Source organism: Anastrepha ludens, chromosome 4 (genome assembly GCF_028408465.1).
Source record: "Anastrepha ludens isolate Willacy chromosome 4, idAnaLude1.1, whole genome shotgun sequence".
Classification (NCBI taxonomy): Eukaryota; Metazoa; Arthropoda; class Insecta; order Diptera; family Tephritidae; genus Anastrepha; species Anastrepha ludens.
Genome location: NC_071500.1, coordinates 52,685,610 through 52,711,258, shown reverse-complemented (window position 1 = coordinate 52,711,258; position 25,649 = coordinate 52,685,610). Strand labels below are relative to the sequence as shown.

At 37.4% G+C, this 25,649-nt stretch overlaps 3 protein-coding genes across 6 annotated transcripts in view; 1 reads left to right on the top strand and 2 right to left on the bottom strand.

Moving 5' to 3' along the window:
- LOC128862345 (triple functional domain protein) overlaps nt 1-14,250 on the bottom strand; it is a 121,202-nt gene extending 106,952 nt beyond the window's left edge. Inside the window, exons 1-2 of the mRNA XM_054100913.1 lie at nt 13,618-14,250; nt 57-612 (exon numbers count right to left, since the gene is read on the bottom strand). Of these exons, the coding sequence (XP_053956888.1) occupies nt 57-612; nt 13,618-13,796 (735 nt within the window). The 5' untranslated portion in view covers nt 13,797-14,250. The remainder of the gene's footprint in view (nt 1-56; nt 613-13,617) is intronic.
- On the bottom strand, nt 13,894-15,250 carry LOC128862346 (uncharacterized). 4 transcript variants are annotated; one of them, XM_054100915.1, is made up of 3 exons: nt 14,964-15,222; nt 14,691-14,879; nt 13,894-13,980 (listed from the first exon to the last, which is right to left on the bottom strand). In XM_054100915.1, the coding sequence occupies exons 1-3, from the start codon at nt 15,160-15,162 to the stop codon at nt 13,919-13,921; spliced, it is 450 nt and encodes a 149-aa protein (XP_053956890.1). In that variant the 5' UTR covers nt 15,163-15,222; the 3' UTR covers nt 13,894-13,918. The 4 variants fall into 4 exon arrangements, with proteins under 4 accessions (XP_053956890.1, XP_053956891.1, XP_053956889.1 ...); XM_054100916.1 differs by lacking the exon at nt 13,894-13,980 and adding an exon at nt 14,053-14,138 and having other exon boundaries at nt 14,964-15,246; XM_054100914.1 differs by lacking the exon at nt 13,894-13,980 and adding an exon at nt 14,167-14,252 and having other exon boundaries at nt 14,964-15,219.
- A 3,761-nt stretch (nt 15,251-19,011) lies between these two features.
- On the top strand, nt 19,012-20,428 carry LOC128861455 (oxysterol-binding protein-related protein 11). Its single transcript, XM_054099596.1, has 3 exons — nt 19,012-19,352; nt 19,406-19,802; nt 19,868-20,428. The coding sequence occupies exons 1-3, from the start codon at nt 19,262-19,264 to the stop codon at nt 20,052-20,054; spliced, it is 675 nt and encodes a 224-aa protein (XP_053955571.1). The 5' UTR covers nt 19,012-19,261; the 3' UTR covers nt 20,055-20,428.
- The last annotated feature ends 5,221 nt before the right edge of the window (nt 20,429-25,649 follow it).

Below are 25,649 nucleotides of genomic sequence, written 5' to 3'. Positions count from 1 at the left end.
GAATAAATACCTTAAATCATAAATTTAATTGTGAATTATGTCGCCACTTTACTTACCTGTCTGCCGGGCACACCAGTACCAACAGAATTCTTATTTATTTTAGTTAGCAATTTTTTACTTTGCAATTCCAAATCTTCAATTGGCAGATTTTGTATTTTCTTCTTCATTTCGTTGTGATGATCCAGCGAATGCTTTGCGCCGTTCACATCTTCGGCGAAGTCATTGCGCTGTAAATCTTCCTGCAAATCGTCAATGCGATCAGCCATATCGCTCGCTTGCCAAAAGAAGTCTTCGATGGCTAGGCGTGATTCAGTCCACTGTTGGTGATCGTAAGGTTGGGTGCCGTCAAAATCGGAAGTCAACTGATGAGATTCGGCAATCTTATGTAGCGCTTCGATCGATATATTCGATGTTTCAAATTTATATTTATTTGTCGATATGGACGCACGTTGCTTTTGCCAAAAATTATCCGGTTTAATGAGTACCACGTTGTGTATGTTAGCGCTAAAATGCTCCTGCAGTACTTTAAGTATTGTCTTTAGATTGGTGGAGCAATTGCCATTGCCTCGCATATCAATGATGACTGTGAAGCCGAGGTTCTTCGCCGAATCACTGCAATGGAGTGAAAGAATTGGAAATTAGTGAAACTAGTTGGAGCCAAAACAATGTGCTGAAATCGAAGTGTAAAGTGGGCGAGAGGGCAGAAGCAGAGGGAAAGCGAACGTGAACAAGCTGAAAATAGGAGCGAAAACAATACAACGAACACCGGCGTGTAGCTATGCACAAATGTGTATGTTCGATGCGACAATGAACTGCGACATAGGCAGGTAACTGAGTTTCATGTGTGATAGCTTAAAGTTTGCATTAATTAAGATTTTTACGATTAATTTATGTATTTACTGACACAATTTCTTTTCATTAGTTTCTTCATAGTCATTTTTGATAAACAAGCTAAGGCGCGCGCCCTGGAGATTACACTGTAAAGGCAAATTGCACGCAAAATTGTTTTTTTTTTTTTTAATTTCTGAAAGATTCCTAAATACAGTGATAAGAAAACTAAAATTACTTAGGATAGACCCACGGAACTAAAAAAAAATCTAATTGGATTCTCCTAAGCATGAGCCTGTTGCGATGTGCCTCGCACGAATCATACCGTTCAGGGTGTTCCACATAGTTTAAATAACAGGGGCAAGGGTTTGTGTTTTCTAAAACATTAGCGAAAACGGTGTTAAGCTGATAAAAAAAAATGATCTTTTCCTCCTATTTAATCTTTTTCAAACAACAGGAAAGGCTCTGCAGTTCTATGCCACCTCCGAACGGCTGATGGTTTTTAATAGCAGCTTTTTCAAACCCATGCACGACTGAATGGTGGTCACGCACCACGTTCCCACGACAGTGGAATCTAAGTTTCCGGAACGACCCAGAAATGCATCCGGCCAAGGACTGCAACTTAAGAAGCTTTGCCTACACATGTATGCTACAACAACAATAACAACAACGCTACGTCGGCTACGATGGCCGCAAAAATGAATTTATTAGGATGAGTTTGATACAAGTGGTTTGAGACAAGAAGTTGGATACCTGTTTATTAAAACAATATACGAAAAGTGGCAGCCGGCTCTACGTTACCGGAATGACATTCCCATAGCAGCCGGTTCTATGTTATCGGAATGACTCGGGTTTTTCCCGACCAAGGGCTACCACCCCAGTAAACTAACCCTGTCTAGTGTACCGTTCGAAAAGTGTCAAACAGCCTGCAAGCTCTTAAAAAACAATTGTTCCAGCAATCACTGTAACGCTCTGTTTCTGTGGGTGGTCTCTGGGCCGTTCTGGTATTCCAATAAATGAAAAGTCGGATCAAATTGCAAAAAAAGCAGCAGCTAATAGCACTGTCATCGAACGTTTCCACGACAGTCGGTTCTACATTATCGAAACGACCCGGATTTATATCCGGCCAAGGACTGTCACTCCAGCAGCATTTCCCGTATGTAGGTATGCAACAACAACTACAGCAACAACAACAACTGTCATCGAAGTTGCTTTGAGAATGATTTGCAATATCACTTTCTCTGAATAGTACGATGAATTCCTGTCACCTGTAAATAAACGACCTAATCGACCTTTTTGGACAAATTTTCACAAAGTTACCAGCAAAACCTGTTTCAAAAATTGTAAGTCCATATTGAATATATACATATAACTAGTCAACAGAATATTTGTTGGCAGCCACTTATACATGATTCGTGCCATCGACGCGGAGCTATCTGAGTGCGGAAAGGTAAACTCTTATACTCATAAAGAGTATAGATATATAAACTATTCGATAACTATAAAGGCTTTAAATCAGTATTATCACATGGAAATGAAAAGTACACAGTCAATTTGCTTCCGTTTATTAAATTACTTCCTTTGAATTTTAGCACTGTCTTCCACACCAGTGATCCCACAGACGGTGGAATATCATGGCGTTATTTAGATTTTCATCCCGCCATTTAAATAAAAGTAAAAACAAAAAAAAAAAAACGAAATACATTAAAATCAAATAGAGAAAAACAAAAATTGATGATGAGTAAATTTAAACCAATTCTATAATAAAGGAAACGCTAGTGACAGCAACAAAGCATATTTTAGTTTCATTTTCCATGCTGCCAAGATGTCGGGATTCAGTGATTACAGAACTTGTATCCCTAATAAATATATATGTACATGAGTATGCACATTTAAGTACCTATAACTCAATTAAAGGCCTAAATCAAGTAAACTTTTTTTATAAAAATTGTACTGCTTCATTTATCGATGCATTTTTCTGTGACTTAAAACTTTTGGCTAACAACAAAATCAACTTTCGTTATAAAAATACGATAGTATTGTATTTTTAATCGTTTTTTACTATTGTTTCTTTGTTTTTTTTTTTTTTTGTATTGTAAGCTATTACTTGGCTAACCACAAGCCACTATGAAATGAATAATGTTTGTATATGTATAGATATGTATGCCTACTTTTTCCGATGTGTTGTTTTGAATACATAATTTAAATATATTTTTATTAGCCAACAATAAAATTCCGCCTGTTCGCTCTTGATTCTTTGGGAATGGGCGGAAAATGACGTGGGTAATGCATGCATGAATGTGCTCATTGTTAATGTTTATGGACTTAGAAAACCCGTCGGCACCATATAAGGGTTATATAAAGTAAAAGTAAAATAATTACGTAGGTATAGGGTGTTACAATAAAATGTAAACTTCATTGGATCAAAAGTGAGCAACTCAATCTTATGCGGTTTTTGATGTGTAATGCTACTTAACTACACTAAATGAAATTCCAACTCTTTTTGGAATTCTCGTGCACTCCGGGCAACGTAAGATATATAGGGGCGAGAAGTGACAAGTAAAAGTACTTGTATTCTTTTTCTACCGAGTATCAAAAGAACTGGCGGTGTCATTTCGGGCAATCGTCAACGTATGAGATCAACGAAACTCTCTCTGGTCGTTGAATGAACTTCGCAATATAGAAGTTGAAAAGCTGGGCGAAAAAGGACACTACACCGTAGCTCCCCTTGCTCTGTGCTCTTCGGTTTGGAAATTTGATAACGAGTTATCACACATAGTTTGCAAGCCACTTCTTAGTCCCTGTGGGCGAGTGAATTTTTCAAAGTCAAATAGTAATGTTGCGTGGCTGTGTCGCAAGCCTTGAACAGATCTAATGCTAATAGACAATGGACATAGAAAGAGCCAAGAGACGAGGGCCTGCAGGCATATAGCAAATTTTGCATACAGATTTTGGACGGCACCCTTGCAAGATCAAATTCACTTAAGAAATTAAGTTGGCCCCTAAAAGACTTATTCAATGACGATCTGAAGTCGATCTACTTCGCCTAGTCCGTATGATGATACACTGTAGTTCGGGAAAAGAGTGTCTTTCAGCGCATTTGCCTTTAAGACATATTCCAATTCTAATATAATCCGAAACATGAAGGGACAAACAAAATTAGTGTTAAGGTTTGTAAAAATTCTTGAATGGTTTGAGATTGGAACAATTTCCAACATTAAGTGGTCCACAACACATTGCTACTCGCTACTATAAGTTTGAAAAATATTTACAACACGTTTGCGGTGAGCTCACTGCTTGATGCAATTTTGAAAAGAACTTAAGTGACTTTTTTTAACTCGTTTTTTATTTAACTTCATATTATATAGCTTAAAAGTCATCATAATTTTTCAGTAAACAAAGCCCTTCCGGTACCATGTTTACTCGCAAAAAACTAAAATTAGCAACTATAAAATGGTAAGTAATAACTATCTAATTCTAAACAAATGGCAACATGACATTCGACACCACAAAAAGATAATTTCTAAACATCCACAAATAATTTATCGCAAAATGGCAAATAAGTAATGTGAAAAATAACAAGTCATTCCAAATATAAATAGCAAAGTATGTATACGAATACATATGTATATATGTATGTAATGCTGTGTGCGCATTGATAAGCAACAAAATGTGGTCAAACTGGCTGCTGAACGGAGCTGCTTGGAATTTGTACTCATGACGAAGGCGATAAAAATATTTACTGATAAGAGTTGGGGGCGGCACTCAGTCGTTTGTAACGAGTTAATTAGAACAGCAACAATGAGATGCATCATTAAGCATTGACAGTTGACTGATAACGAGTTTTTCAGAAATGAAGCTTTAGTACTCGCGTTTGACAAAACAGAAATACGTGAAGCGACCGTAATTTGCTAATTCGTTAAAAATGCGGCAGAACGCGGAATGCTACGATTTGGCATGCAGGAGAGAAGCAATGTTATTTGGCATCAGGGAGAAACTTTAAGAGCAAAGCAAAAATGTTCGCTATTTATGAATTTAAGATAACTTGCAGTCAGTTCCTTCAGCATCATAAACGTCTTCACAACTTCTGCCATGAGCTTAGAAAGATGTCCTTTCGAATCACTTAATTTTTATTATAATATTCATATTTTCCGCGGCCGCCGTGGCCGAATGAGTTGGTGCGTGACTACCATTCGGAATTCAGAGAGAGAACGTAAGTTCGAATCTCGGTGAAAGACCAAAATTAAGAAAAAAATTTTTCTAATAGCGGTCGCCCCTCGGCAGGTAATGGCAAACCTTCCATGAAAAAGATCCTCATAAAAATATTTGCCGTTCGGAGTGGAACAACATCAAGACGCACATCACAAATAGGAGGAGGAGCTCGGCAAAACACCCAAAAAGGCTGTACGCGCCAGTTATATATAATCATCTTTTCCTTAGCTCGTGGCAGTTCAGACCATACATATTTAACCTATCTTTGCCTAACTAGATTTCAGTGGCATACAAAATCCCCTTTAAGTGGCAGTGCTTCTAAAGCTTCTAGATATAAAGCAGGGTCGTAGCAACAGTTTCGTGGGCATTAATAACCAACCTACAGACAGGAGGGACATCCCTGACTGTCATCTGTACGACAGTTGTGATTATTCCCCGAGCTAACAACACTTTATATAGTAATTTAACAGTCAGCTAAGCGTACCTTATTTAGCATGGCTAGGGAAAATTTTGGCAAAGTGAAAGTTATTTCATCAAAAAACATGAAATCATTCAGAATTGAACTGGACTGGTCATTGAGGCAAATTGGAGTACACCTACCTTTGAAACGAAACTTTGACCTTTAGATGTAGTTTGGGGATAGGGGATAGCTGGGCATTCTTTGCAGTCAAGAAGTGAAAAAGTCTGGAAAGATAATCGTTCGCTTTCGAATATAAGCCATTGATGGCTTTCCCGGACGCCAATATCGAACAATCTACTGAGTATTGAGAAAGCGTGGAAATATCGAAGTTGAAAAGCAAGGGAGAAAGGAGGGCATCACCCTGCGATATTCTTGGAATAGCTAACTGTAACAGGTGTCCTGAATAGGCCCAACGCAAGGGCGATTTTGGTTAAGTCCATGTGTTTAAGTGCAATGGTGGTGCTGTGTACTTTAAGGAAGCTATGTTGAGGTACAGCTTGGATCAGATGTCTGGTGCAAATCGGGAGTAGAAGGGCTTCAAAAGTCTTCAGTATTGAGGGTAGAAAAAAGTGGCCGTAGACAAATTGAACACCCTAGTGATGTAAGCTACTGCCGTTGGAAACATATTTTTCAACAATAGCTTGGCTTTCAACAAGAGAATGCATCGATGAACTAAGCCCATTATACGAAGGGTGCCTTTTATATGTCGGGATTTGGCAATCTGGCAACTGACAGCTGTATCGCAAAGTTTGACATTTTTTGGCTTTTACGTACTCAGAACGTTTTGAAATACCAGTCACTTAAAAGATTCATCTCGGTCCAAAAATGGAATTAAATCGTGAACATTTTCGTGCGATTATTTTTTACAACTTTCGACGTGGATTAACTAAGCAACATTGCATGGATGAACTTAATTCATTTTTTGGCGATGAAGCTCCATCAAGGACCAGTGTTTATCGATGGTATGGTGAATTCAATCGTGGTCGTAGTTCACTCCAAGACGAATTTCGTGAAGGTCGTCCAAAATCAGTTGTTGTTCCGAAAACTATTGATGCTGTGCGCGAACTGATATTGCACGATCGCCATGTGACCTATCGAGAGGTTGAGACAATCTTAGGCATTAGTGGGACCAGCATAGATTCAATATTGGATAATCATTTGACTGTCAAAAAAATTTGTTCGCGTTGGATCCCACACAATTTGTCAATCGCTCAAAGAAAGGCTCGTGTCGATTGGTCGAAGGAAATGCCCGAAAAATACGATCGCGGGGCTTCAAAACACGTCTATGACATCGTGACAGGTGATGAATCATGGATTTACGCGTATGAGCCCGAAAGTAAACAGCAGTCGACTGTATGGGTGAGCCAAGATGAGCCAAATCCAACAAAAGTTGTTCGCGCACGAAGCACTGCCAAGCAAATGGTCGCTTGTTTTTTCGGAAAAACTGGACATGTCGCAACCGTACCACTAGAACAACGCAGAACAGTAAATTCTGAGTGGTACACAACCATTTGTTTGCCAGTTGGCTTCCAAGAAATTAGAAAAACCAATCGCCAAAGACGGATCACTCTTCACCAGGACAATGCGAGCTCTCACACATCGGCTCAAACAACTGCATTTTTGAGCACCCAAAACATCGAATTAATGGGTCATCCGCCGTATAGTCCTGACTTGGCACCGAATGACTTATTTTTATTCCCGTACGTAAAAAACAAACTGAGAGGTCAATGTTTTTCGACACCTGAAGGAGCGGTTGCGGCATTCAGAATGCATCTTTTGGAGGTCCCTCATTCAGAGTGGCAAAAGTGCTTCGACAATTGGTTCAAACGCATGTAAAAAAAATTGTATAGATCTTCATGGTGAATATTTTGAAAAACAATAAAGTGATTTTCGATGATTAAAATTTGTTTTTGTTCTCTAATCCCGACAATAAAAGGCACCCCTCGTACTGCGCTCAAGCACTGTCGCTGTTCACTCACCGACGGATTTCACGAAAGACGTTCAAAATCAGAAATTGTGCCAAAAAATATTGATTTTGTGTTGGTAAAAAGGTGTGTTCGCATTGGATCCCATATAACTTAAAAAACGGCCTAGAAAAGAATATTTTGAAAAACAATAAAACCGTTTTCAATAATCAATGCTCATTTTTCCCTTGTTAGGTCGGAAATATAAATATCAACCCTCGTAAGAAAATCCTCTTAATCACTAATTTCTTCAGTATTTATGGTCGCAACCCTCAACTATCGCAACCGTTAGTCTTGCATTCATTTAAGTATTTCGCAAGTTCTCTTGTCCAAATGAACTCAATCATTCATTTCGACAGAATCTTGTACAGTGGAACATTTGTGTTTGTACATATTCATATGGATACATGTGTATGCACCTCTATATATGTATGTATGCTTGCATACTTACGCAGATTCATAAAACGACTAATTCAATACTACTTACTTAAGGACTATCCCTAAACCCAGGCAAGCGACGAATGTGAATGCGAGTACGAGTGCGAGTAACATTGATGTTGTCGTAAAATCATTTTTAAGCCCGGCCTTAACTCAGTAAGGCTTTGGTAAGCCCAGTAAGCCGGTACGTCCAGAAAACTTAATTTCGGTCTAAAAGAAAAGGGGGTGTTCTATGAAAGGGTTCAAGGGTACATGGTCGGTAAAAGTAGATCGTTCAAGGCATACTTCTGGCATTAAGTGTCGCCGATTTAAATTCGTAGCCAAGACATTCAAGTTGGCCACATACTGTTACTTTAGAAGATTCCCAAAATAACTACAGTAGGTTCTGTTTTTATGCGGTAGATACGTTCCGCAAGAAACAGCATAAAAAAAAACAGCATAAAAAAAGCGACTAGTTCTATAGTAAAACTATAGATACGTTTCAAATGCTAAAACCGCATAAATCTGAAATAATCGCATAAAAAAGGGCACTACTCCCATATTATTACTATAGATACGTTCCATAGACCGCATGAATCTGAAATAATTAAATAAAATCGCATAAACAAAATATTGTATCTTTGAAAATTATATCTTTATATATCTTCCATACTTGTAGGGTTAGCATTTCTGATGTAATCTGTGATGAGTTTTTGCTTAGCTGGTTTAGAATCTTGTTTATATGTACAATTCCCGATAGTTCGACATGCATTTTGTAATTTAAAAAAAAACCGCACTATTTCAAAACCGCATAAAAAAAAGCCGCATAAAAACAGAACCTACTGTATTTTAATATTACAACAACCATGCCAAAATAAGGTTTGCTAGTCATTCCCACGGCAGTCAGTTCTACGTTACTGGAACGACCAGAATTTAAGTCCGGCCAAGGGCTGTCACATCAGCAGCATTCCCCGTATATGATTGGGGAATGTTTATGCTGCTACAACAACAACAACGGATACGATGAGAAAAATACTATCAAGGACGAGACGTTAGCTGGCACCAAACTGTAGCTTTATAGGCTAAGTTATTTAATGGGAGTGTATAATCCAAATGGATTTCAAAATGTTATTAATCTGCCCAACAACAAACTGAGAATGCTTACTGGCATAACATGTGATTTACTGTGTGGTATTTTAGTTTGGTACCTAATTCATACATAACATTTATAAACACACACATATACAATATAATCTGTAATTTTGTATTATTACGAGTGTATTTATGCAAAGACGTATTTTCAACGCATATGGATTTCCGTAGAAATTTTTGCCACTATGTGTTTTGGCATTGGGACTGATGTAGCTGACAATGATGTTTGTGATGCCAGCGGAGTAGGAGGCGTTGGCTGTGGTATTGCTATCGACCGGGTAGCCAATAATGTCGCATAAGTCGCGTCATTGTCGAAGTAGCAAGTCATAAGTCGTCGGCGTAGCAGCCAGCGCCGTTGTTTTCCTCAGACTTGCCGCGTCGCCGTCACCGTCGCCATCACCTTCTCCTAACTTGCCTCAAGTTTTGACAATCCTTTGCAGTGTGCTCCTCCAATGCTGTTCTTTGTCTGTTGATTTATTATTTTTTGTTGTTGTTTTTGGTTTCTGTTCTTTCATTTATTTTGCGTAATTTTTCACTTGGATTTTTTTCTTGCTTTGTATATGTGTATGTATGTATAATTTTTTTGTTTTTTAATTATGCGTTTTGTTGGTCGTTGCGTGCAGTTGCGAGGCTCCTAGCTGCCACTATTGTGTCGTTTTGGCGTGTTTATATTTTTACTTTTTTTTTCTATTTTTATTTTAGTTTTTAATTTGTATACTTTCCTTATTCGTAAGTTAATGCATTCGTGCATTCGACAGGGGCGAAGCCTCTTAGGGGGCTTTCGAGTGACAATATGTTTGTGGAAGTTTTTTTGTATTGTTTCGATTGCGTTTTTTTTTTACTTTCTGCATGTTTTCAATGCTTTTATATAATAATTCGCTTTTATTTCCGAGTGCCTGTTTTGAAATTTTGTATTATTATGCAAGGTATAATTTCTTTGGATTTTTTTTTCTAAAGCTCACGTCCAATAAAATATTGTATGTATGTATGAGAGCATATAAGCCAAATGCACAAGTATATTTATGTAAATACATACATACAGTGCTGGCACGCTATTGGCACACCCTGTGCATAGAATTATATTATATTAGGGATTTTTAGGGATTCCATGTTTTGAATTTTTTATATATTTTATTATAGCAGTTACTTATTGGGTTGGTGCATGAAGCACGAAATGATAGAACAATTTTTTCTAATATATACACACATATGGTCATTAAAATAGCTACGCTGTCTTTATCCATCGGTTTCCTTGTATCGGTCGGAAAAATTTTAATTTGAAATTTATTGAAATTACGCCTTTTTGAAAATGGCATCACTGCTTCGTTGAGCATTTTGCCGAGAGTAAACACGAAAAAAGAAAATCAGTAATGGATTTCAAACGGAATAGTGTGATTGCATTATATTTGGCTAGAAAATCACAACCAGCGATGTTTCTAGTTTATCCAGTGCCACTTAAAACCACTGTTGTTGGTGTTGTTTTAACAGCATTGGTAGCCCTGTCAGTGTAGGTATATCATCGGTCGTCTTCGTCTAGCTCATCTAGGGGTAGGCCCAGGAAACATGATGTTTCGACAGGTTGGGTCCAGAGGGAGAGGGGTGTTAGATGAGTCGGTTTGAGGGGGCATGTGAAGAGGTGGTTAGTGTCGTGCGGGGTACCTTCACATGCCGGACATGTGTTTGGTATGTCAGGGTCGATTATGGATATGTAGGAGTTTAACCTGCTACAGTATCCAGAACATAGTTGTGCCAGTGTTACACGAGTCTCACGGGGAAGCTGAAGCTCTTCGTCTGCAATATGTGGTGGTTGGACTCCGATTACGGCATTCACAGGACGGGAGTTCATGAAGGTGGTGACGGTGGATGTCGTTTATTGACTGTCTAAATACTGTCCGGTCCAGTAGGTTGCGGTCAGTTTTGTCCTGGATTTCGTCAGCGTAGTCTGAGAGGTGTCTCCTGACGTGCCTGGGAGGCGGCTCATGCTCAAGCAGGTGTCTGCAGGGGTGAAACCTGCGGTAACATCCAAGCAGGAACTGCTTACTGAGCAGTTTGTTGGGCTCCACTACTGGGAGCATTTGTGCCTCGTTATGTAGGTGTTGGATGGGAAACATCAGGAGGCTGTCCGAATGGCGGTATTTTGACATGTCTGTAGCTTTGTCCACTGCGTATCACTAGTTCCAGGCGACCAGATAGGCGCAGCATAGTTTAGAACCGGCCGGCCAATTGCCTTAAATGTCGAAAGCAACAGTTCTTTGTCTTTGCCCCAAGTGCTGCCGGCCAGCGATTTGAGGACCTTGTTGCGATTTTGGATTTTAGTGGCAATTGCGGTTATGTGCGCAGAGAAGGAGAGCAAGCTGCCAAAGGTTACACCCAAAATTTTGGGGTTATTTACCGTCGGAGTTGGTGTGTCGTCGACTTTTAACTTAAGGGACAGCTTGACTTCCTTTGTCCAGGTGGTAAAGAGGGTCGCCGTGGACTTGGTGGGGGAAAGTTGGAGATTCCTCGCAGTGAAAAAGCGAGAAAGGTCGGTGAGGTAGTTGTTCACTTTGCAACACAGGCCATCAATCGTGCAGTCGTCAGCGTATGAGATCAAGGAAACTCCCGCTGGTGGTTGGGGGAGCTTCGAGATGTAGAAGTTGAAAAGCAAGGGCGAAAGGACACCACTCTGCGGTACACCTTGCTTAATCTTTCTCTGCTTTGATGTTTGATCTCTATACTAGCCCTGTCTAGTGAACCGTATTAAAACCACTGTCATATTAAACACTGGAAAGAGGTTATTTAAGTTGAATTTAAAAAAATCAGAATGGCAAACAACAGCTCTACGTGGGATGAGAGGCGAATACGGAATACGAAATGAATGTGAACCACACCTAAACGTCAACGACACCATTGGACTTCTTTCTTTGGGGTTATTTGAAAGAAAAGGTGTACGTCGATAAGCCTGCAATAATTCAAGAACTAAAGGATGGGATTATTCGGCACATTAACGGCATAGAACCTCAATTATGCCTCAGCGTCATCGAATATTTTGACCATCGGATGGAGGTGTACCATACGTAATTGAGCCATACCAATATTATCATAATAAAGAGAAATTACAATAATTTCCTAAGAAAATTGTATTTTATTCAAAATCAACACCGGCCCTTGAAACTTAACCACCCTTTATATAAGGAACTATTTGCATTTAGTGGTCTTTGGAGGTATGCCGCCGAGGCCGCGGCGGCCATTTGGCCGATATTTTGTTCCATACGTAATTGAGCCATACCAATATTATGATAATAAAGAGAAAGGACAAAAATTTCCTAGAAAAATTGTATTTTATTCAAAATCAACACCGGCCCTTGAAACTTAACCATCCTTTATAAAAAGTAGTAAGCATACGCGAAATTGCTAGCTTCTTAACAAAGAAAACCCAATATGCGAGTAATTATTATCGAAAAAAAACTAATTCACAACGCTCCAGGTCGGTAAACTGCAACAAGGAAGGATTCGTTGATTGTTAGGTATGCGCTGCAAAATGTATTCGTCATATTGACACAAATTAAAGTCGTAGTGCAAATATATTATAGTGTAATTCTTGCTAGCACAACCATAGGACAGCGGCTTTTACAGAACTACCTCAGGTGATGTGACAGTTTGAAGAAGCCAAAAGAGCCCAAAAAAAAATTTGCGCTTGCCAGAAGCGACATTGACTCCTCTCCGTCTGCGATTGACTCCTGGTATGCTGCGATTTGCAGCGACGAGTCAAAGCTCAATTTAAGCAGACTTTATGGCATCAATTATGACGACGACCTCAAAATACTCTAAAGTTTTAACCGCATATACTCCAAAATGTAAAATATTCATTGTGAAATATTTATTTATTCGAAAAATTTTTGTTGTTGCAATTGAAGTTATTAATATAAATTGTAGTGTAAAATTTCTTCGGGAATGTTTATTTTGTAAGCGCACATGACAGGCTGTGCTAATTAGAGTACCACCGCTGTATTTACATGCCCATATGAGACTATTATGTACTGCCTGGAGTACCATATGTGCGCAGGTTGCATTAAGCCTGAAACCTTGCGCTTGGAGTTTATAACGCATATCACTTAGATGAATCATGCCACAATATGCAATCGCTCTTATATGTAGTTAGTATAAGATTTTATTCACTGTGAAATTTCCCTCGCATGCCTATATTTTGTCCATGAAGCGGATAGTGGAAGCCTCAAAATACAAAAAAAAAAAAAAAAAATGCAAAAAAAAAACAAGAAGAGATAATGTAAGAGTAAAACAAAAGAGCGCGAAGTAACGAAATAAAAGCGAACAGTTGCTGCTGATTAACCTATCATTGCACTTTCGCAAAGACTGCAGGGGGAAAATATGCAAGAACTAAGAATTATACTATTGTAGATATTGGAGACTCTATGAACTACTAATACTCGTACATTGACTCAGAAAATAACTCATGATCTAATTGAGTGTCAAAGCAAATAGTTGGCAAGGCTTTTATGCTTTACAATACTATCGATTTGGGAGAAGGCTTAGGGACGTTAGTTAATAAGGAAACATTATCTTTTCTGAAGAAATAATACATACCTTGGTATCATAATCAAGTAACTCAAAAGTCGCCGTAAATCCTCCGGTTTGAGGCGATCGCGTTTCGGTGTTGCGGGAAAGCATAATAGGGGGCCACCTCGTCTGTCCCTGCCACCAGTGAGGCACACGACACGCTCCTGTAGGAGGGTTAAAATATCGCGCGCTCTTTGTCCATCCATAATATTTCTCGTATTTCGTAAATGTGTGTATGTTTTTTTTCGAAGGTCACTAATATGACTGTTTTAAGCGATTTTCTTGCCAACCTTTTCACGGTTTTTACGTTCAGCGAATAGTTTTTTTTTTACCGCCATTGCAAATCCGATCTTTTCTTTTGGGTTGTGTTGTAAATTTTGCGTAGGCAACCTTTTACGTTGGGTTACAATTTGGTAATTGGGCGCGCAAAAAGGAATGCGGATAGTTATGTATATGAGCTCACAAAAATATTTAAGAATGATCGCGAACCCAATATAAACAATTTTTTTGTTTTTATTTTTATAAAAATGCACTTTTTGTTGCTACTGCTGTCAATTTTGAGACAAAAGGTTTTAACTAATTTATTTTATTTAAGCACTGCGTATCATGGTCTTGTAAATTTAATACAAATTTTGGCTTTCCAGCTGCACATTTTCGTATAGCTATATAACTTAGGTTATTAATTGTTAATTTGCTTTGGAAAACACTACTTGGTGAAAATATTTCTGTTTACGCTGCGTCCACTGCCACATTTGCCGCAAAAGCTGACTGCCGCTGACGTCGCTGACTTCGTCGTCGTCAGCTTCAGTAGCATCATCAGCAGAACACAGACAGCAAAATCATTCCAGACTTCGCTCCGTTTTCTTTTATTCTAATTCTTTCTTTGATTTCATATTTATCTTTTTGAAATCTTCGTATTATTTTTCATCACCAACTCACCAACATTCATTGGAATTGTCTTATACAAAAAAAAAAAAATAAAAGCAAAAGAACCAGATAAACGCATGAAAAAAAGAACTTTTATTGTTGTTTTTTTTCGGAGCTGGTTGCCGCTAGCGGACTGGTTGTGTGATTTCGCTGGTTGCTGCCTAATTACTTGCCTGTATTTTGCTTCTTCTTTATCCTCCTATTACACTTCGACGATTTCTGTTTCCTCCCGCTATTCTTTTGCTCCTCCTGTGGTGACTGATGATGGTGGTGCTCCACAGCTTTGTAGCTGTCATTGATTTTTTGAGAAACTTCGTGTCGCTGGAAAACCTTTATTTCACCACAAATCTTAACACTTTTTGCTATATTATACAAGCGTGCACAATAAATATTCACTTTTTAGTTGAATTTGAATTAAATTTTATGTATTTCTAATTGAAAATTACCAATTTTGCAAGAGGATTTTGCTGCCCAATGTGAGAACGAAACGAAACAAAATTTTTCTCTTGAGCTCTCTCCAAACTCTCCACTGTTGTCGATGACAACGAAAATACGAATGATACTAAAGTAAACAAATGCAAAGTTACCAAAAAGGAATGAAGATTGCTTTTCTAAATGAACTCTTTGAATGTATGCCTGCAGCATTGAGCATATTAAAGTTTTAGATAATATGCTAACTAATTTGACGGGTGAAGCATATTAGAAGGCGTATTCGAAATTTCTCTTTTAAGAATTTATATTGACAAGGTTTTCCCCAAATATTTGATTTTATACATTTTTATTCCGAATATTATATTTTTAGCATTTTAGAAAATGGATAAAATTTCAAACATGAACCTCAGTTTCTCTGAAAGCTAAATTTTTTTTTGATTCAAGAATGATTATTATTCTTTCCATCATGACTTTCATATGTATATTTAAAACTAAGTGAAGGCATTGAACTTAAACAACAAGCACCTACTCTGACCAACAAGTTTACTGATTGGGAGTATTTCAAATATACGCTTAATCAAAACGTTCAAAAACAAAATACACTCTCGTCACATAATGAAATTGATGAAGAAGTATTATTGCTTACCCAACAAATCCAAAATGCCGCATGGTATAGCACACCAACTCAAACAGCAAAACAACCTGGACTTCGTTATCCAAATGAAATATATTCCCTTATCGCCGAAAAAAGAAAGTTAAGAAAAAAGTGGCAACGAACCCGACAACCATCGCTAAAAACTTTGTTAAATAAAATGACTCAACATTTAAGAGAAGAAATTAATAAACTAAAAAACGTATCCTTCAATCACTATGTACAGGAACTAACAGCGGAAAAAAGTACTGACTACTCCCTATGGAAATCTACAAAATACCTTAAAAGACGAACTATACAAAACCCTCCAATTAAAAAACCCAATGGCTTGTGGACTAAGAGCGATATTGAAAAAACGGAAGTCTTTGCTGATCACTTAGAAAAAACATTTAAGCCTCATGAAGCACATCATGCACCATTGCTTACAGATATTCATCAAGCTGAAAACCAGTTCTGTTTGTCTTCGCCTGCAGAGATAAAGCGTGAAATAAAACTCCTGAAACCTAAAAAAGCACCCGGCTTCGATCTTATCACCGCTGAAACCTTAAATAATATTCCGCAAAAAACATTGATTAGGCTAACAAAAATTATAAATGCATGCCTTAAGCTAAAATATGTGCCAACGTACTGGAAAATTTCAGAGGTAATAATGATACCAAAACCTGGCAAAAGTCCTCACGAAGTGTCATCATACCGTCCAATCTCCTTGCTACCTATAATGTCCAAACTACTCGAAAAAATAATTCTGCAGCGGTTAAAGCCTTTGATTGAAAACAAACGCCTTATTCCTACGCACCAGTTCGGATTTCGAGCAAAGCACTCAACAATCGAGCAAGTGCATAGGATCACAAATGTGATAGAAGAAGCAATTGAAAAGAAAAAAGTGTGCTCTTCCATATTTCTCGATGTTGCTCAGGCCTTCGACAAAGTATGGCATGACGGACTACTCCATAAAATTAAAATCTTGCTTCCAAAGGAGTTTTCGGACCTATTTACTTCATATCTAAATAACAGATATTTCAGGATCAAGTGCGATAGCTCTTATTCAAGCCTAAAGCGAATTAAAGCCGGGGTTCCACAAGGCAGTATCCTTGGCCCTATACTTTACGTGCTTTTCACATCTGACCTACCGGTCTCTGAGACTAGCACTATAGCTACCTTTGCTGACGATACGTGCATTTTAGCAATTGGAGCTGATGAGACACAGTCCTCTCGCAAACTTCAAGAAGATGTTAACAAAATCACCGAATGGACTACAAAGTGGCGTATAAAACTTAATGAAGCCAAGTCACTTCATGTGGATTTTACAAACAAAAAAATTCAATATAATCCTGTATATATTTCTGGCACGAAAATTCCTTACTCCAATACGGCGAAGTACTTAGGGATGACGCTTGATGCCAAACTATGCTGGAAAGAGCACGTTAAAATAAAACACGTGGAATTAATCCTCAAAATGCAAAAATTAAACTGGCTTACTGGAAGGAGGTCTCCTCTTTCCATACAAAATAAACTTTTAATTTATAAACAAGTATTTAAACCTGTGTGGACTTATGGTATACAACTATGGGGCTGTGCCAAACAAACTCATATCGAAAAAATACAACGATTTCAAAACAAGTTCTTAAAGAACGCAGTAAACGCGCCATGGTATGTGAGGAACACTGATTTACATCGTGACCTAAAGATGTCATTAGTATCAGAAGTTGTCAAACATTACGCTGTAGCTCATGCCGAAAGACTCGAAAAACATACTAACCCGGAGGCTCGCCGACTTGCCAATTTAGATGACCAATGCCGGAGACTTAAACGAAAAAAACCAAATGATCTTGTTCCAGAAATTTTGATGACTGACAAATATATGTAAATTTCTGTCAGCTGTCTTCCAGTTATATACGTGTTTCCTGTAAATACTGTTGAATTTAATAAAATAATATTACTTGATAGTTGTGAACTAGGTGTAATAGAATGAAATGTATTTAAATATTTATAACGTTTCAATAAAAAAAAAAAAAAAAAAAAAAAAAAAAAAAAAAAAAAAAAATGACTTTCATTAAATTCTGGAAGCAAATAAGTGATAGCCTATCGATCTCACTACAGTCGGTTCTACGTAATCGGAACGACTAGGATTTATATCCAACCAAGGACTGTCACTTCAGCAGCATTTCCGTATATGTATGGGGAATATATATGATGCTACAACAACAACGGGAACGGCTATAACATCACATTCTAGATGAAGGTGTGCTAACTCTGTGAAAGCTGCGCAATCTGCAGTAACTTGTGAAAATCCCTATGAATATTCTCAGTTTGTCCTTAGGGATAGTTATGAGTTGCCTGAACCTCTTTTGACTATATTCCCCCAGTTACGTCTCGAATCTTAAAACAAAATATATTAAATTCCCCCAGTAATGAAGATTTTTATAGACCATTGTTTGGTGCTACCTTACGCCGTCATAGAGGGGGTGGAGGCCACAGCCTCCCTAGTCAATGCCTTGTCTGTATGTCTGTAGCAGGGAATCTATCAATATCAATCAATCTTTGTGCGTTCCACATCCCTAGTGTGCGATATACTCCCAAGGGTTAAGCGTTATAGAAAGCACTCCCGTAGCAAAGAAGGCATAGAGTACTATTTCCTCACAGCCAAAAGCACTCGGGATCTCCGTAGACAACTCACACTGTATGCATGTTGATTTGCTTTTCCCAACACTGTTAGGATGTAGGTAAATGCGAGATTGTCTCTTATTATTCCAACAACATTTGGTAGTATTACATCGCCGCCTTGCTATACTGTTACCGGGCGGACTCCATTAGGCCCCGGGGTCTTGTTTGGGTTAAATAAAATAACCTTTGTTTACAAGCTGATTGTTTGCGAATATTAAGTGAATGGCTTGGCCTGCTAAGTGTGAAAGCAGGAATTATAACACAACTGCCAAATGCAGTTTTTTTGCATTTCTTGTCAATAACTCTGTGATAAAAAATTCTGTGTTGTGTTCGTTTACTCTTTTTCCTTTTTTGCTCGTTTATTTGTTATACTGACGTCATATTGAATGGGAAGGTACAATTTTTATTTAATCATTATTTACCACATTTGAATCGTCTTTGTGTAAAAGAAGAAAATGTGCAACCCTGGGTGGAGAGATTGCGTCAATTACACCGAAAGAAAAACACATTTACATTTCTCTATACTGAAATATCTGATATTAAAAGCAAACGCTACAATAAAATATGAGAATTCTTGTCCGGTTTTCTAGTTATTCAATTTACTCCTTTTGTCCAGGAATATATTTCAAAATTCAACAGTATTTATATATTCACTGGGCTTCATATAGCGAATGAGCTAAATCGAAAACTGTCAAATAACAACTCTGTGTTGGATAAAATGCACTTTAGCTGAAATGTCAATTTGTCAATGAATAATTTTGACAGCTACAAATTTTAGGTTCTTTATCGCTTCTAAAATTTTCACATATCTTGTTTTTTCCAAAATTTGCAAAAATTCTACGTAAAATCAAATTATCTCTGCAGCATCGTAAACGTAAATCTAAACAGCAAAATCAATCGCTATTTGGAGTTCCGACAACTGCTACAATAGTTACTATAAGTAAAGTGGTTACCGTCACAGAGCAATTAGTAAACGAAGTCGGGGAAACTGCGGTCATGGATACCACCAATCTTAATCGGGTGCTAAATCAGACTTTGCGTCATCCGTTGCACGGATTGCTCTTTAAATATACCAATGTTATGAAAGGTGCGAAAACGATATCAAGCACCATAAAGGCTTTTATATGTTCTCATTTTTAGGTTGGCAGTACCGCTGGTTCACTGTTGATGCACAGACAGGCACACTTAGCTATTACTTATGTGACTCCTCTTTAACTGGAGATGAAGTAACACCATCCGCACAAGTTCTGGCGTGTGCGCCGCGTGGTCAAGTCCAACTTGCAGGCGCTGTGGTCTGTCCTAGTGATGAAGATTCACGGACGTTTTCTATCGGTTGTGCATCTGGAGATACAGTCAAATTGCGTGCTGCCGATGCACGTTCGCGGCAAGAATGGGTAGATGGTTTGCGGGCAGTCGTGGAGAGCCACACCAAAGCAATGGATATTAGTAATTCATCACCTCTGCCGCCTCGGGAGCTGCTTGCTGCTTCTGATGCGATGGTATCAGCCAGACAAGCACTCTATCTAACCGAACAATGGTGCGATGGTTTGATTTTATTCCTTATTATATATATGTATTATTTGTTGGTATTACATATTACAGCAATGCATCGCTTGCGCGTACAATTGAGAATATCGAATGTGAAACCTTTTCGCCGACAGACCCAGATTTGCTTTTGCTGAAAGCCATTTCGACTGCTAGCACACAATGTTTACATCAGTGCCTAAGCCTATTGCAACGACATGAAGAGATACACAGTACAAGTGTTGAATCAGCGGGCACTTTTTGAGACGACATAAGTTTTTAAGCTACATTGGTTGCAATTATGAATTATGAATTCGTTTTTAAGTGCTTAAGTACGTTGTTATTTTGTTCATATATTTAAATATGTATGGTTGCAAATTCTAATATAAGTGCAATCGCAAACAATTTAATTTTATAACCGATGTGCTTCTACACTCTCTACTGTTAAACATTTGAAAATTTATTGGAAACCTTAAACACTTATTCACAATATGTGCGTATGTGTATACATATATTATGAAAGACATTTACACTTTATTACAAATTACATTAACGATATTTATTCATATACATTTTTTAGGTAAGAATACATTCGATGGAGTTATTAAATATACGCACACATCTTAAGCTTAAAATGCTAAAATGAAATGTTTTTAAATTATTAAACAGTGTTCGAAACCATTGTTACTCGGTGAACCTCAAACCAAGTATAAGATGTTTAGTGTGATGCCGGGTTGTACTATTGGTAGGTAACACAAGGGCCAGCTCTGACCATGGTGTCGTATATTTAAGGGGGGAAACCAGTTTAGACTGATCGAAAAATCGACTTTTTTTTGTATAAATTGTTAGTATAACTACTCAAGAATACGTAGTAAAAATGTTAAAGCGAAATTTGCATTGTTCCCGATTCTATGATCATTTAAGCGACCACCCGTCGGTGGGGCGCCATAGCGCTTACGATACGATGCGTAGCGATGCCAGCTCAAAAAGTTATCGACCAATCGTAGTGAAATTCTTTCGGAGTATTCTTTATTTAGTTCCAAATCATATAAACTTGATTCTGGGATTATATGATTATTAAAATTTTTTAAGCAAAATAATGAAAAATTATGGAAAAAATGGCATTGTGTTCAAGCGTTTCAAAAACATGTAATTTTCAATATTATTTGATCACAACTAGGTTTATATTCTTAGGAAACATGTTGTTAACGAAAAAAAAAATTGTTGATTACAGAGAAAAATTGCAACTTCAGGAATGCCCACCAGCAAGATACTTGGATGGCGATCGCCCATTGACAGCACGCTCCAACGCCACTATTTCTGGCGGAAATATGTATATATATATAAAATTGGTACGTACACCCTTTCTGGGTGTTTGGCCGGGCTCCTCCTCCTATTTGTGTCGTGCGTCTTGATGTTGTTCCACAAATGGAGGGACCTACAGTTTTAAGCCCACTCCGAACGCAGATATTTTTTGTGAGGAGCTTTTTCATGGCAGAAATATACTCGGAGATTTGCCATTGCCTACTGAGGGGCGACCGCTATTAGAAAAAACGTTTTCTTAATTTTGGTGTTTCACCGAGATCCGAACTTACGATCTCTCTGAATTCCGAATGTAGTTACGCACCAACCATTCGGCTACGGCGGCCGAAATAAAATAATAATAATTCGAATTTCGCTTTCGTATTGCTGTCATAATTTTTTGCAGCTTCAGTAGACGTCATTTACGGATTTCTTCAAATTATTTATTACTGGCAGCAAATTGCGCAACTAACTAATGCTTCTCTTTTCCTTTTTTCATACCGTTCACAATAATTAAACAAACCAAAAGCCAGAAAATATTCCACCAAACAAATTTTTATGAAAAAAACCTTTCAAAACAGTCTTGACAGCTGATTGCCAATTTTGCAGCTAATCGGTCATACAGTGTGCCACTGAAGTCACCGTACTCTTGTTATATTTGCACAAATCACCCTGTAACTTGGCCAAATTTTTGTTAAATTTAAAAAAACTTTTTCATTTTTCATTTAAATTCAGCTCTCATCAGTTTCATCGTGTCAGCGGACACGCAACGTATTTTTATGCTAGTGAGTGTGAGCACCATTACAGATATCGGCACACGTTAAAGGAATGACATGGATAAATATCCGGCCAAAAAATTTTCACTCCACAGTGGTTTCCCACAAATTTAATACGCATGCTTTCTACTTTTTTCCAGTAAGCTCCGAGACCTTACATATACACAGTATGTAAATAGGAACCGCAGAAGGGAAATAACTCAATGTAATATGTATGTCGTTTATCCTGTCATCTAATTTAAAGTATGCATAGTTAAACAGCGAAGAGCGCAGATATTTCTCGAGTGGTTGACGAATCTTTTGTTACTGAATTGTAAGTCTAATAATTGTATGTCTAAAGCCAAAAGTAGAAGCGCCATACAATTGCAGATAGTGTAAAAATTTCAAATATCAGCGAATTATAGCACTTTTACTGAAAGTTTTGTGTCAAAGTTTCAGGCCAATCAGAGCAAAATTGAGGGAGTTACAGCAATTTTTCCGAGGAGATTTCACAGTTTTGTTATTTGACAACCGATTTTCATGACTTTTGCATATTTGGAAAGGCTGAAGCTTCTGCTATTACGTCACGAAATTTCAAGCCAATCAGAGCGAAGCCGAGTAAGTTTTAGCACTTTTACTGGAAGGTAATATGTCAAAGCTTCAGGCCAATCAGAGCAAAATTGAGGGAGGTACATCATTTTTCCGAGGAGATTTGACAGTTTTATTATTTGACAACCGATTTTCATGATTTTTGCACATTTGGAAAGGGCAAAGCTTCTGCAGTTACGTGCCGAACTTTCATGCCAATCAGAGCAAAGCTGAATGGATTATAGCATTTTTATTAGAAGGTAATATGACAAAGTATCAGGCAAATCAGAGCAAAATTAAGGGATTTACACAAATTTATCCGAGGAGATTTCACAGTTTTGTTATTTGACAACCGATTTTCATGATTTTTATATATTTGGAAATGCTATTACGTGACGAAATTTCAAGCCAATGAGAGCAAAGCTGAGTGAGTTATAGCAATTTTTATTAGAAGGTGGTAATATGACAAAATTTGCGGCCAATCAGAGAAATTTAAGGGAGTTACAGCAATTTTTCCGAGGAGATTTCACAGTTTTGTTATTTGACAACCGATTTTCATGATTTTTGCATATTGGGAAGGGTGAAGCTTCTGCAATTACGTGCCGTAATTTGAAGCCAAGCAGAGCAAAGATGAGTGGGTTATAGCACTTTTATTAGAAGGTAATATGTCAAAGTATCAGGCAAATCAGAGCAAAATTAAGGGAGTTACACAAATTTATCCGAGGAGATTTCACAGTGTTGTTATTTCACAACCGATTTTCATGATTTTGCCGTCTATGAATACCAGCTAAATTAAATTAACTATTCCTTCTGTTTGCCTTTTTTAATATCGTTAATAATAATGAAGTAAACCAAAAACAATATTCCACCAAACCAATTTATACTAAGAAAAACCCTTTAAAACAGTCTCAACAGTTGATTGTTAATTGCACAGCTAATCGGCCATATATGAACGGATAGATTAATTTTTGTGGATTTATTGCTAATCACTGCATATGGGTACGTACTTGAATTATTTGGTCAGATTGGAGGTATTCCAATCGGGGTTTTTGACAGAACACGCGCGACTACTGTCAAACTAAATACCTAATTTTTTTCAGTATTCATTAACATTTCATCATGGAAATACTTACGCTTCAACAAGTTTTACAAATCGTACAGTCGTATTACGAAAATCGACGCTATGTGAAAAGTGTTCATCGCGCGTCAACAGGCCAACTTATGCCAACCAATTTCGTTCAGCCATGAGACCTAAATGCCGTGTTTGGGCTTAAGTGCTACCCGAAGAGTCATTACATCCATTGAAAACAAACGTTTGGTGGGACCTATGGACTGGAGGAATCATCGGCCCATATTTCTTCAAAGATGCGCCATGATAAACGATTTCTTGGTGCCGGAAATTGAAGCTCGTGATCTCCACAATATTTGGTTCCAATAAAATACAATTGTCATACAGTCATAGAACCCGTGAAACAATGGATTTACTGCGTCGTTGTTTCGGTGAGCGATTTATCTCTCGTCTCGGTCCAGTGGATTCGACACCAAGATCGTGCGTATCACATCTTTGGATTTTTATTTGTAGGGGTTATGTAAAGTGTAAATGCTTTGTGTATAAACCAACTTCTTTTGAGGCATTGGAAGCCAACATTCCTTAAGTTATTCATGAGCTACCGACCAAAGTCCTCCAGCGAGTCATTTAAAATTAGTGTTTACAGATGGCTGAATTACGGCCCAATTGCGGCCAATATTGAAAGGGATTCTCTTTAAAAAATAAATGTCATGAATTGTTCAACACAAAAATAATAAAGATTTTCCAATTAATTTGAATTTTCGTTATTTTATTTCAATTTAAAATCCGATACCTCTAAATTGATCACCCTCTACTTTTTCCTAGTTTTTACTAAGCCATACAACTCAGTCTACAGACAATCCCCCTACGAATAAAGCAGTTCAGATGTTTGCTCGCAGGATCTTGTCACCTGACAACGATAAGCCAGCTGGTTTTTTATCGCAGAAATATGCTCGAAGGCTTGCCATCGTCTGCCAAAAACCGACCGCCATTAAAAACACTTTTTCTATCAATTGGTGTTATCTGCCCGAATGGGAGTCGCGCACCAACCCATTCGGCTACAGCCGCCTGCATTTACATGTTACAAGAAATAAAAGCTGCACATTTTTTAATCTCTTTGTATATTTACTGAATAAAATAAAGATATTACGCTATTTAGATTCAGATACAATTATAATTATAATACCATTATTTTATCGCTCAATACTCGTACATAATTTATTTAGAGAATTTGTAAAACGAAAATTCATGTTAAGTCAACTATTCATTTGCATACGGTTTCATTGCCCTTCTCTTAAAAAGTTCATATATTTAATTTTGTTTCTTGTTTGTTCTTTTGTGCTGTTTGGGGGGCGGGTTATATGAAGAAAGTAAACAAACTACGATATGAACAAGTTTTGTTTTAGCTTTTGGAATAAATATTTTCTTTGTTGTGGTTTGAGCTTTAAGATTTGCTTACACATACATACATACATATAAGTACAGACAATATTTTATGCACGGCAAGAAAATATATGGCTATTTTGTGTTATTTGCAAATGTTTTGCAATTTTTACCTTTATTTAACTATTTATTTCATTTTAATCGTTATTGTGATTTTAAGTATTTTTTTAATTTTGTAGTAACTCTGCTTTGATTTGAAGTTCGTAATTACACGTGCAGTTGACGGAGTGTGAAAACATTTGAAAATATTTGCGTGGGAAAAGAGGCTATTGTTCAGTACTGCAAGTATGTAATTATATTTGTGTAGTAGTACATAAACCAATTAACGGAGTGATTTCCCTACACAGAAATACATTTTAATTTTTTGCTCTAACATCAGTACTCAAGAGTTCTGTTTTCTTTTTTTCTTGGGTGTAATTGCGGATGAATACGCTGATTACTAAATATAATGACTGCACGTGGGGTATTTGAATAAATTTGCTTTTGATTTACGATTGATTCTTAACATTTTAAATGTGTCTATTGTTGATTATTTACTTATTTTTTTACTGGTATGCTTTTGGTAATAAAATGTAATATCTGTTTCTTTTGTTGCATGTATTTGTGGCTAAGTAGTTAATTAATTTATTAATGCCCTCTGAAATTAAGTGCTGTACTTAAGTAAACAACTCAGCTTAAGATTTGTTAGCTCGCCTCGTCGCTT

Coding starts and splice junctions, on each gene's coding strand:
- LOC128861455 (XM_054099596.1), top strand. CDS start 19,262: ATGGATACCACCAATCTTAATCGGGTGCTAAATCAGACTTTGCGTCAT. Junction 19,353..19,405: donor ATATACCAATGTTATGAAAG/GTGCGAAAACGA, acceptor TCTCATTTTTAG/GTTGGCAGTACCGCTGGTTC. Junction 19,803..19,867: donor CTCTATCTAACCGAACAATG/GTGCGATGGTTT, acceptor TACATATTACAG/CAATGCATCGCTTGCGCGTA.
- LOC128862346 (XM_054100914.1), bottom strand. CDS start 15,162: ATGCTGCAGGCATACATTCAAAGAGTTCATTTAGAAAAGCAATCTTCA. Junction 14,880..14,963: donor AAAATCCTCTTGCAAAATTG/GTAATTTTCAAT, acceptor TGTATAATATAG/CAAAAAGTGTTAAGATTTGT. Junction 14,253..14,690: donor AAAGAAGAAGCAAAATACAG/GCAAGTAATTAG, acceptor TAAGTTATATAG/CTATACGAAAATGTGCAGCT.